Raw genomic sequence first — 12,063 nt, forward strand, 5'->3', positions numbered from 1 at the left:
GTACAAATTGTTCAATTAATGACACTATAGGTAAATAAATCCTCTGGTCTTTTAGTATTTTAACTAAGGATACATAAGGCCAACGGGGTCTAGTCCAGTAGAAAAAGGCCTTGACTTGCAGACTATAAATGTTAGATTCGAACCCCCATGACATATTGATTGTGTGTGTGAGAGAAACCCCCTCCCTTATAATTTAAAATTTAACTTGTGCTAAACCAAAAAACAAAACAAAAAATGATACATAAACAAAGCCAATTTTGTTGTCTACACTCTAATCAAAATCAAAGGTTATAATGAGATAATGCACATTATTAGCTCTCTATTAAGCCTTGCCAATCACAAATATACAGTAATGGAGTATTACAAAGTTCATAAAATGCAAATCAGTTTTAGTTCTAAACAATTAATCACCTGAGTTTCTAACCCATAAAAAAAAAAAGGTTAATTTCGGTTTAGTATCTTGATTTTTTCACCAAATAACATGGTAGCATGGTAATACCGGTCTTTTCAATTCAAACACTTTACTTTTCAAAATTGTGATAATGTAATTTTGTCATCATAAAAGTCCTACCAACTAATGAATATGAAACCTGATAATGGGAAGCATCAACTTGTCTGTGTGTGCAAGTGTGTATCTAATAGAAAGATTCCTGCATATGACTGATAACAGTGCAAACAAATTATGCAGAGAACCCATCACAGTACCATTCAACCAATTCACTCTTTCTCAATTTTCCCATTATCTCAACACCCTTTTGGCCAATGGCCTAGAACCAGCCCCCTCTTCTCTAGCAGTGATTTGGTTGAAACATGGAACAATAATCCATGCCTACAAACTACTTCAAAATAAAAAAAAACATAAGGGCAGAAGTGCAACCTAAATTGTTAAGCACAGGGGAATAGAGAAAGAAAAAAAGTTACAGATACTGCTTCCCTCCTTCCAGGGAAGGAGGCATTTCTACTTCCTGCAAATTACAGTTTGATACATTGCGAAAATAATTCATCAAAAATACAAAAATAAAAAAATCTCTACACATATGTCAAACTGTGATTGCCAAGAAAGTAGGAGTTCCTACTTCCAAAGAAGGAGGCAAGTATTTTCCAAAAGTTACATAGTTATGGCATTTTCAATTTGGTTAATTTCAATTTAGTATCCAAATTTTTGCTTGTTTTCAATCCCTTCCTCTATTATTCCCCTGCTACTGCAAGTGTTCTTTTTATGTTCTTAAAAGGCTTCATTGATTTCTAATCCAAAAATATTTAAAGTAACTTTGGATGAAGAAAGGTCTCTCCTTATGAGAGTACATTTAGGAATGTAAATTTGATTTACAAACGGATAAAAGGGTGAATTCAGTTGGTTTGGGTGATTTTGGTGTGCCAACAGAAATATGATATTTACTTTTGCTTGTTTTGCAGTCATAGTTCTGTGTTCAGGGCAGACATGTAGTTAAATCTTTCACTCACCAAATTAACCAAAGCAATGATGATAAGTAAAGCCTGTAATTAGCAATGTATTTTCACAAACATGACAGGTAGTTTAACCTCTAATCCAAAACTACTTAAAGTAACATCAACAAAAACACTTGACGGCCACTAAGTTAGATGCGAATTAAGGTTCTGGTGTCCAACTATAAAACTATTAATTAGGGTAACGAAATGGTCTTTTAGCTCAGTCTTAGACTGCATCCCATCCACCATTATGTGCTTGTTTCATTCTTCCCAACTATCAGAAGCATACCGAACTGGCATTTTCTTCCACCAGAGATAGGGCTTTGGTCTCTCCGGGCAGCTTCAGCACTGCACACCTGCATCAACAACAGTTGTGACATTAAAAACAAAACATCTTGCAAGTGAAACCAACTGAGAAAAATAAATTCAAATATGCTGTTCATCTACTCAAAGTATAAAACTCAACCATGTACAATCAAAGACTGAATCAAAACATAGACGACAGTTCAAATATCCTTACCTTGAATTGATATTCAGTATTTCTACATCCTTCCCCACCAGAATATCCTTGAGCGAAATAAAGCTCGGAACATGACTAATTGCCTCAGAAGATGAATAATTCATCTCTCGAAGCTTAAGATAAATGAATGGACTGTGGTTTCCTCGGTGATGGTAAAAGAAGGCATTGAGACGAGAATTAAACATCAACAGACCATCATTCTCAAAGTATTTCATGGGTATGTATACGCCACCTGGCCACCTTAGAGTGAAACCAGTACGAATCGATATCTTCTTCATCCAAAGTTTTTGTGGACCAGAATCATTCATTACCCACACATTGATCTCAAAACTCTCAGTTTTACACAGACAAAGGCTACCTCCCAAATCTCCCATGCTCACATCACGACCACCCTCCCGAAAAGGCAGTGATGGAACCGATTGGAACTCTTCACTATCCAAGTCAAATGAAATCACACTAACACATGTCCAATCACCGCAAAACCAATAAAACATTCCTTTCACACAAGTGGGGAATGATAGCTGAGAGTCTGAGCAGGGAGCAGTGCCAACAGATTTCCATGAACCTGTTCCCAGGGTGTGTATCTCAGCCACCTTATTGGGATCAGGTGTCCGGTCCTTAAGAATTCTCACCACCTTATATTCGTTAGTCCTCGGACTGAAACCTAATCCACTACCAATTAAAGTCATTGCCTTCTCATGTCGACCACGGGGAAGGTTTATAAATTCGCCGGTTATTGGATTGCACACAGCAGCAGGGTAATTCACGAAAAAATCAGACAGGCAAAGCAAACCGTTACAAGAATTTACCAAGTTGTAGTTGTTGTGATCATATTGCATCATGAAAGCGATACCTTCACCCCAATCCACCTCGTTGTTGTTGTCATCAATTTTCGTTATCTTCATGTGAACCTCTCTTTCAGTTTCATGACTAGGCATCACATTGCCATTCCTATGGTGATTGAGTAACTCCTCAGCATGACACAATGGGAATTTATATTTGGAAAGATTCATGTGGACAGGAGACCGGTTACAATCATCGTCCTTCAAATCAAAACCAGAGCTATCTTCAGGCTCAACCAAGAAAAGGTTTCTTGACACGCTTCTTCGATCCACGGGCCGGACCATAGGATAGGCCTCTGCTTGTGCGAAATGCAGCCTAGCAAATGCAGGGTCCGAAATTAGAGAACACCAAGTCTTGCAGACGCTTTTGCACATGATAATGCTCTTTGTTGGCAGCTTTATTATAACATCTTGAAGGACAGACTTTGGAACATCTGTTATAAAAGGACCCATTTCTGTGTTTCGTATTTGGGTGGCTGAAGCTGTGGATTTTGACGTAGGATAGGGTTTAGGTAGTTCAGTGGTATAGATGGGTAAAGATGCAATGGCTTCACACCAAGAATTCTCCAATCTCTGCAAAAATATACTTTACTCAATAACTCAAATCTCCAATCTCTATTACATAGGAGGAAGGGGGGGTGTATTTATAACAATCTAACCCTAGAGTGAAAAGAAAATTGAACTTATTCTAGGAAAGAAATCCTAAGCCAAATAGAAAAGGTAATCAAATAAGAAATCCAGAAAGTAAAGCAAATTGAGGAAACAAGTTAGAAACGCAGGAATCATCTACTTTGCAGGAAACAAGTTTGACAAAGATGTCCTCATCAGATTTTCTTTTCCTCCTCGTGAATAGAAATAAACAATAAAATAAATAAAGGGTTAGAATCCAAAATCACTACATTGGCCTAATTAAAAACAGATTGAAGTGGAAAAAGAACCATTTACATGTTTTTCCTATTACTAACAAGTTTCTGCGTAAATCAGTGATATAATATATATATATAGAGAGAGAGAGAGAGAGAGAGCCCTACTTGCAGAGAGAGAGAGAGAGATCAAGTCTGGCACCTAATGTACGCGAGGGTTCAACTTGGGCGGAAAAGAGGGCTCTGCTTGCTTGGCATGGGTCATGAAACGGTGAGCATGGGTGAGAGAGGGTGTCGTTTTGGTTATTTTTGAAGGTACCCAACGCCCCCTTTGTTCTTAATTTCCTTCCCACCACATCCTAAAACCAATTAAAAAAAATTAAAAATTAAAAAGGCCAATTTCCTTTCTTCTTTTTTTACCTGAAGATAGCGAAAATATATTTTTTGGTTTTCCTATCAACGCTAGACATAATAAAGATGAATTGATTATATTATCGCCTCTTTCATTAGGAAAGGTACTAAAAAAAAGTGTTGATGGAAAAAAAGGAAACAAAACTTTCCCATTGTGCCAAGGAATGATTTTAAATTTCTACAGTTGACAATTCCCTTAACAAACAGGTCTCTATCTATTTATATATATAGGAGGACCAAAACCTTACAACATACAAAATACAACAAATTGACACAGATAATGAGAGAAGCAATGTCTGGGATGATGATGCTTTCACTTCTTGTTCTCCTGGTTTTTCATGTTTCTGCTTCATGGGCAGCCTCAGCTTCTGTCTATGACAACTTTCTTCAATGCCTAAACACCAACACAAACCCATCATCAACCCAATTGTCCAACATAATCTATGCCGAAAACAACCCTTCATACTCGTCTGTTCTAAGAGCCTACATCAGAAACTCAAGGTTCAACACCACTTCAACCCCAAAACCAGTCCTCATCGTCACACCCTCAGCTTCATCTCATGTTCAAGCCTCTGTTGTCTGTGCCAAACAGCTTGCCATACAGCTGAGAATCCGAAGCGGTGGGCACGATTATGAGGGCCTTTCTTACTGGTCTGATCAGACCTTTATTGTCCTTGATATGTTCAACCTCAGGACTGTGACTGTAGACATTGAGGACAGCTCGGTTTGGGTTCAGGCTGGAGCCACTCTTGGAGAATTGTACTATAGGATTTCAGAGAAGAGCAAAGTTCATGGCTTTCCTGCTGGTGTTTGTCCCACAGTTGGTATTGGTGGGCACATAAGTGGTGGTGGCTATGGAAACATGTTGAGGAAGTTTGGCCTTGCTGTTGACAATGTCCTTGATGCTCAGATTGTTGATCCTAAGGGGAGACTTCTTGACAGACAAGACAAGCCATGGGAGAAGACCTGTTTTTGGCCATTTAAGGAGGGGGTGGAGGAAGCTTTGGTGTCATTGTTGCATACAAATTGAAGCTGGTTTCTGTCCCAGAAACTGTCACAGTTTTCCAGGCTGAGAGAACGTTGGAAGAGAATGCAACCGACGTTGTTTCGAGGTGGCAAGAGGTGGCGCCAACCACAGATGATGGTCTGTTTATGAGGCTGCTGTTGCAGCCAGGGAGCGACACTGTTAAGGCTACAATTATGGCTGAGTTTCTAGGCAATTTGTGTCATTGTTGGGGAAGCAGTTTCCTGAGTTAGGTTTGAAGAAAGATGACTGTAAGGAGATGAGCTGGATTGAGTCTGTGCTTTGGTGGGCTAACTATGATAATGGGACTTCCCCTGATGTGTTGCTTGATAGAAATCCTGATCATGCAAATTTTCTGAAAAGAAAGTCTGATTATGTTCAAACCCCAATTTCCAAAAGTAGGTTGGAGTTAGTGTGGAAGAAGATGATTGAAATAGGCAAAATAGGTTTGGTTTTCAATCCATATGGTGGGATGATGAGCGGATTCCGGCCTCTGCCACCCCTTTTCCGCACCGTGCCAGGAACTTGTTCAAAGTTCAGTACTCAGTGAGCTGGGGGAAGCAGGGGCTGAAGCAGAGAAGAATTATACCACAGACACCAGAAGGCTTTTCAGGTTCATGACCCCATTTGTGTCCAAGAACCCAAGGAGTGCATTCTTGAATTACAGGGACCTTGACATCGGTGTCAATAAATTTGGTAATAGAAGCTTTGAACAGGGGCAGGTGTATGGCTTGAAGTACTTCAATGGCAATTTTGAAAGGTGGGTGAAGGTGAAGACTGCTGTCGATCCAGCAAATATCTTCAGGAACGAGCAGAGTATCCCCCCTCTTCCAACTCTCAACTCAGACCCTCCTCATCCGATCTTGCACTTAGATGGCTCGAGTTCCAAGCTATCAATGGGGAAGGTGAAGGTAGTACTGGCTCTGCTGGTTTACTTGTTTATTTCTTTTTAATTTTGTATTATGTAGGTTTTTTTTTCCGCTCGAGTCGAGACATTAGTTAGTTCTTAGCAGATTTGCAACCCCTCAATTTTGTACTGTGGTAATTGGTAGAAAGAATTTTTGTTCGAGCTTTTATTATTTGGAAATTTAATTTATTTTTTTACATGCATCTTCATCTTACTTCTCCAAGATACAAATAAAAAGATACTTGAGAAACAAGAGAGTGAATATCTGTACCGGTCCCTTGGAGAGAAGATAAGAGAGTATAATTCACAGAGGAAGTTTCAACGTCTAACAACAAAGCTCACTTTGCCTCCGACCAAGACTTCTTCACCTTGAACCATCAGCACCAATTAATACGATGACAATCCGAATTGCCAAAAATGACTTGTGAACAAACAAGAAGCACGGGGCACAGCTTAACCTTCAGTGACTCCACCCCACTCTCTTACAAAGAATGTCTCCCTATTTCTTCTGTTTTTCATAAAACAATTTGAAAGGAACAGGAATATATAAAACCAGGGAGACCATGATTATAGATTCCAGTGAAGCTATCTGCATGTGTTTTGTGATATTTTCAAAACATTGGTAGGTAGCCTTTGTGATATTACAATGACAACGGTTCGTCCTTTCTTTCTGATGAAATCCTATCATGGACCAACAATGCCAAAGGCCCAAGGAACAAGAAGTGGTGCAGATGGATGGGAGTTTCTGTATGATTCAGGATACTTGTACTTAAAATTGAGTTTCAGCGTTTCTGCCTGCATTTTGATAATTGAAAGCAAGAAATATTAGACTGGATTGGATCCACATAATTGAGACTCATCTGGACGAAACTGAGATTAAAGGAAAAAGTAATGAATGTGTCAATCGTAGTAAAGAGGTTTAATTCTTACGTATTTCAGCCAGCACTGTCCAAGTCTATGCCCATAGATATCTGGAGAATGGCAACAGGTTTCAAACGGGCAGTATACCCATATATTACATATCTTTTCATTAGGCTTGACACGTTTAGCTTGATCCAAGCAAACCCTAACCGGTGAAAAGCTAAAGCGAAGGCCACCTCCACCGCAGCCCATTTTGCCATGGCAAGAGGCCCCCAAAGTGGGGTTTGGACCTCCAGTGCAGGAGAAGCAGCCCGAGCAAGCCCAAGAGCAGACCTTGCCTGGGCTTCAGCCCAAAGGCAAGGCCAATGAGCAAAAAATTCAAAAAAATTGAAAAAAAATCGAAAAAAATTCAATTTGCTTTTAAAAAAAATACCAAAGAATTATGGATATTTTCCTTATAAATAAATAACAATTTTATTCACTTTCCACACCAAATCCTCACACAAACTCTTCTCCTTCCAATATTTGTAAATTGTAATAATTTTATTTCTTGCATTTGTAAATTGTTTATATTTTCTTCCATATTTATTTTTTTCTTCCATAATCATTTTATTTCTTGCATTTCTAAATTGTTTATATTTTGTTGCGTAATTTTTTTTTTCTTGCCCTTGCCCTAGCCTTTTGAGGTGGAACCAAAAAAGGCAAGGCTACCACTATTCACGTGAATAATAGCAGCCTTTGCCTTGCCTTTGCCTTAGCCTTAGTCTTTTGGGGTGGACATGCTCTAAGGCTTGTATCTTAATTTAGAGATTCATCATAATCTGTATGAACTTCCGCATGGCATTCAGGTGGAGGCGGTCCACTAGGCAAAATTTGATCTTCTGGAGAGAAAAAAGGAATATATACATCAACATATGGAAAAAGTCTCTAACAGAACAATAATAATAATAATAATAATAATAAATCTCTCAACACTAGCAGATAAGTATCATGACATTTGGAGTTTTGTAAAGGAAAATAAAATGTGAATTTGGGGGTTTACTGCATCATGAACAAATGAGATTATTTTAACCAAAAAAGAAACATACATAGTTCACAAATAATGACCACACCTACTTCCTCATGATGAACTGTGGAATTTGACATAGAGTATATGACACAAGTTTACTAGATTTCGAGAATATGACATAGAGTATTGAATTAGAGAATGATCGAATTGCATTGTAATCATAAACTGACTAGGTTCTTTAAATGAATTTTTTTTTAGCTTAGGTAGCCATGACATACTGCTTGGTGTCACTCATGGCTTGTGAAGGCCTTGTAAGGACTAATTATAATTAGTCTTCGCCAATATGGAGAATTGTATGGAGGGATACAATACACTAGGGTTTGGGGCATTTTTTTCAGTCTTGTGACATTTTTGATCCTATAAGTGTGTAGCTATGGAATCCTATCATCCGAGAGGTTTCAAGTTGGTGAAATTGGAAGAGAGAAAACATCAAGCTCTCTCTCCCTAACCCCTTCAATCTATCACATCAAGTAATGGTGCTAGCACCACTCTTCACTTGTTGTCTACTCATTCTCTCATCTCATTCAATCCTTGGTGAAGACCTTTGAGGAGGTGCATATCTTTGTACTTATTTGGAGAGCTACAAGGTGGAGAATCAACATCAAAGGGAGAGTCAACAACAAAGGGACCACTCCCTCTACTTGAACACCATTCTTGGTTTCAAGATTCACTCCAAGGGTATGAACATCTTATCTTTCTTTTTAATAGGATTTAGAGAGTCTTTGGTGCACACTTTCATAGACTTATAAAGATTGAGACCAAATGAGACTTGCATGAATCCCTAGTTTATTTAATGCTTCCGCTCTTACTTTGATTTCATATTAGATATGGCTTGCTAGGTGATTTATACTCTCAAAGTTTGGTTGTATAATTTTTAGAAATCTCTATACAACACAATTCCCACAATATTCCCTTCAAGGCCCTCTCCACTAATTGCCAACGCACATTCAGGGACAGATCTATGCTATGTACAACCTAGGGCTATAGCCCATGTTAGGTTGGTGGTATTGTTAGTGTAAAATAGGCCTTTTAAACAAATTAAATAAAAATTAAATGTTCTCAAATTAAATTTATATATATTTATGATTAATTTCATAAGCCTCCCTTAAGAGTTTAGTCAAGCTTAAAATCTAACAATCCAGTAAGGTAAATCTAGCCCGCCTCATTTTGAAATGCTAGGTCCGTCCCTGCGCACGTTCTAATACTCTTTCCTTACCCTTCCTTTCACCTTTCACCTTTCAGTTTTACAACAATTCCAAAAGCCAAATGTCTAAAATGATAGCTGTGGATCTTAGCCTAAATGGAGAAAGAAGAGACAATTTGACAGCGCTAAGCAAATACGCTACAAAAGTATATGAATAACTTAAATATTCCAGAACCAAAAAAAAAAAAAAACTTAAATATAAGAAATTTATTCACGGTAATAACAAGTGCTAAAGTAAAGGAATAAAATAAAGGTGGCTTTTCTATGGGCTTTCGGCCAGCCTTGGATTAATTTTGTTGGGCTATTGTTTTAGCACTCTCTTGTGTTTCTTAATGAAACATGTTTCTGACAAAAATAAATAAAAATCAATGGGTCATTTGGTTCAAGGTTTAAAAGCACGAGAATGAGTGCACTTTTTAGAATGTAATAACTAATCCATAGGAATGATAGGGGAAATTTCACAATATTTAGGTGTGGAATGACAACAAAAATAAGAGAGAATAGAGGGAGAAACTAAGACATCAAGTAATGATGAAAGGGATAGATTAAGAACTAGGGGTTTAGAAAATGGGGCTAAAGGGTGGAGAGAGTATTCTTGTAATTGAAATTGCTTCTTGCTCATACTAGTGAATTTTATGTAGGTGATGACCATAGTCTAAAATATCAATAATATCGACGAAATATTGAGGATACTATCGTTTTTTTTTTTCTTTTTCGAGTTGATGATATTTTAAAACATATTCGTACACATATCGTATAAATATCGATAATATCAGAAAATATTGATATCGATAATATCAGAAAATATCGATATCGATAATTTCTCTCATTCTTCAGCAATATTCGGCCAAAATATCGCTATAATATCGATAATATCAAGATGATGAAGACAATGAAAAATTTGAAGAGTTATTTACACTAACACCCCTGAGGTTTCTTGTGTTTTCATAAAACCCCATCATGTCTCAAAAATTACACGAACACCCCCTGAGGTTTCAGTTTGTTTTCACAAAACCCCTTTTCGTTGGTTGTTTATCCAAACTCATCAATCTTTGGATGAAAAAATATTACACAAATGACAAAATTAACCTCAATGAAGTATATGCAATCTAATCTCAAAGGCCAACTTTGTCATTTGGAGGATTTTCTTGTATAAAATCATCAATCTTTGGATGAAAAATCAATGAAAATGAGTTTTGTGAAAATAATTTAAAACCTGAGGTGGTTTTCTTGTAATTTCTAAAAGCTCAAGGAGTTTTGTGAAACATCCAATAACCTGAAGAGGTGTTAGTGTAAATAACTCAAACTTGAATCTTGTAGGAACTTTATGTGGTACTAAGTCACTCATGTATCTTCCCATGCAATGTATAAAGTGTAAACTATTGTAGTAAATCATTATAAATAAATGATTATGATGTGTTTAATATTCTTCATTAATTACTACATATTTTCTACACTTGTGTTTGTCAGCTCCCTATATAATCAAGTTAAATCAATTAAACCCATCATGCAATGCATTTCCTTCCAATTTTTTTTTTTTGGTGATAAAGTAATAGATAATTGACTAAATAAACATCCTCCAAAGTTTCAAGAAAAATTTCCAAGTTTTTCTTACAATTTCCGTGGTTTTTATTCAATTTTTATCGATATTGATAATATCTTGATATTTCCAACGAAATTTTTATGTTTTTGAACTACCGATATTTCCGAAATCATCGATATTTTAGACCTTGGTGATGACTAAGAATGTCGGCACATTGTTGAATATCGTTAAATTCTTGGTGTGTGATTGTTTACTTTGTTCATGTTCTTTTATAAGGTATTTCCAAATGGCTTAAGGATTTAAAGGTAAAACAATAGCAGAGCAAAGCTGGAATAAATAAATTCATAAGCTCCTTGTTGAGGCCCAAAAAATCCAAGGTAAGGCACAAACATATTTCTAGTTTAAATCCGGAAAAAGGCCTAACCAGGGTATGTGAGAATTTGTCGGATGCACTTATACAAGTTGTGAGCCACACGCCATGCCAAGCAAACACACAAACCCGCCACGTATAAGGGTTAAAACGAGCTAGTAAAACGTACCGGCCCTATAAACCCACACGTACTGACCTGTTAGGTGCAATTTGGCCCGGTCATAGCCTATTATAGCATAATAGAACTCAAGCATGAACATGCCAAATAAGCACGCAATGCCAAACCAAAAGACCGCCATTCTAACTCCAAGCCACGCTACAAGCTCAAGTGGGCCCAAGCCACGTAAAAACCTAGGGTTTGCTCAGAAGGTTGTGGTATGGATGGGTACAAGCCTTCGCGAAGCTCATTGAGGGTTCAAGGGATGAAAGTTTTGGGCTACTTGGAAGCACCAAAAACTCAAGCCCATTTCTTGGGCCCAAGCACATGGGCAAGCAATGAAGAGAGAGAAAGAGAGAAGGTGGTTCAAAGCCTTAAGAGAATATATAAAGATCCATAACACTTAGGAAAGCCCCACATCAGTTAAGGTACCTAGCGCCTTGTCAAAAAGCCACTTCCAGTAGTTTGATGAAACCATAAAAGACTTAGCTGACTGTTATAAACAAGAAGCCAATGACCCAATGCCTGAGGAAAAAGCCTAGCCTAGGGGCTTATAAAAAATCTAGCATAGTATCTAGCTATTAGAACCAAGTCAAACAGGAACCATTGCAAAGATCAAAGGAAATTCACAAGACAGAAGGAATACCCATTGGATTAAGGTTCATACCCTTGTTTCTTTCTTCTTCAAGCTTTAATAGGAAAACCAAAGGAAAAAAGTAGGTGGTGCCTCACCCACATGAAGAGGTCCAGCTGCGTGAGAGCTTTGGAACCCCAAAAACTTCAGGCCTATGGGTTTAGGCTGAGGAAGTTTTCACCAAATAGAATCAATTGGAAGAAAGTCAA

The 12,063-nt window shown here is 37.6% G+C and overlaps 1 protein-coding gene and 1 pseudogene across 2 annotated transcripts; one reads left to right on the forward strand and one right to left on the reverse strand.

Annotated features, from left to right (window-relative positions):
• Positions 1 to 1,481: 1,481 nt before the first annotated feature.
• Positions 1,482 to 3,973, reverse strand: LOC103328340 (F-box/kelch-repeat protein At3g06240-like). Of its 2 annotated transcripts, none has more exons than XM_008230733.3 (3): positions 3,843 to 3,973; positions 1,970 to 3,384; positions 1,482 to 1,805 (listed from the first exon to the last, which is right to left on the reverse strand). In XM_008230733.3, the coding sequence occupies exons 2-3, from the start codon at positions 3,262 to 3,264 to the stop codon at positions 1,727 to 1,729; spliced, it is 1,374 nt and encodes a 457-aa protein (XP_008228955.3). In that variant the 5' UTR covers positions 3,265 to 3,384; positions 3,843 to 3,973; the 3' UTR covers positions 1,482 to 1,726. The 2 variants fall into 2 exon arrangements, with proteins under 2 accessions (XP_008228955.3, XP_088906344.1); XM_089050218.1 differs by having other exon boundaries at positions 3,886 to 3,939.
• A 390-nt stretch (positions 3,974 to 4,363) lies between these two features.
• On the forward strand, positions 4,364 to 6,219 carry LOC103329453 (berberine bridge enzyme-like 21 pseudogene; annotated as a pseudogene).
• Positions 6,220 to 12,063: the final 5,844 nt, after the last annotated feature.

The sequence above is a fragment of the Prunus mume genome, linkage group LG4, assembly GCF_029339155.1.
Source record: "Prunus mume cultivar Tortuosa linkage group LG4, ASM2933915v1, whole genome shotgun sequence".
NCBI lineage: Eukaryota > Viridiplantae > Streptophyta > Magnoliopsida > Rosales > Rosaceae > Prunus > Prunus mume.

Coding starts and splice junctions, on each gene's coding strand:
- LOC103328340 (XM_089050218.1), bottom strand. CDS start 3,939: ATGACCCATGCCAAGCAAGCAGAGCCCTCTTTTCCGCCCAAGTTGAAC. Junction 3,385..3,885: donor CGCCCAAGTTGAACCCTCGC/GTACATTAGGTG, acceptor ATATTTTTGCAG/AGATTGGAGAATTCTTGGTG. Junction 1,806..1,969: donor ATACTGAATATCAATTCAAG/GTAAGGATATTT, acceptor TTGTTGATGCAG/GTGTGCAGTGCTGAAGCTGC.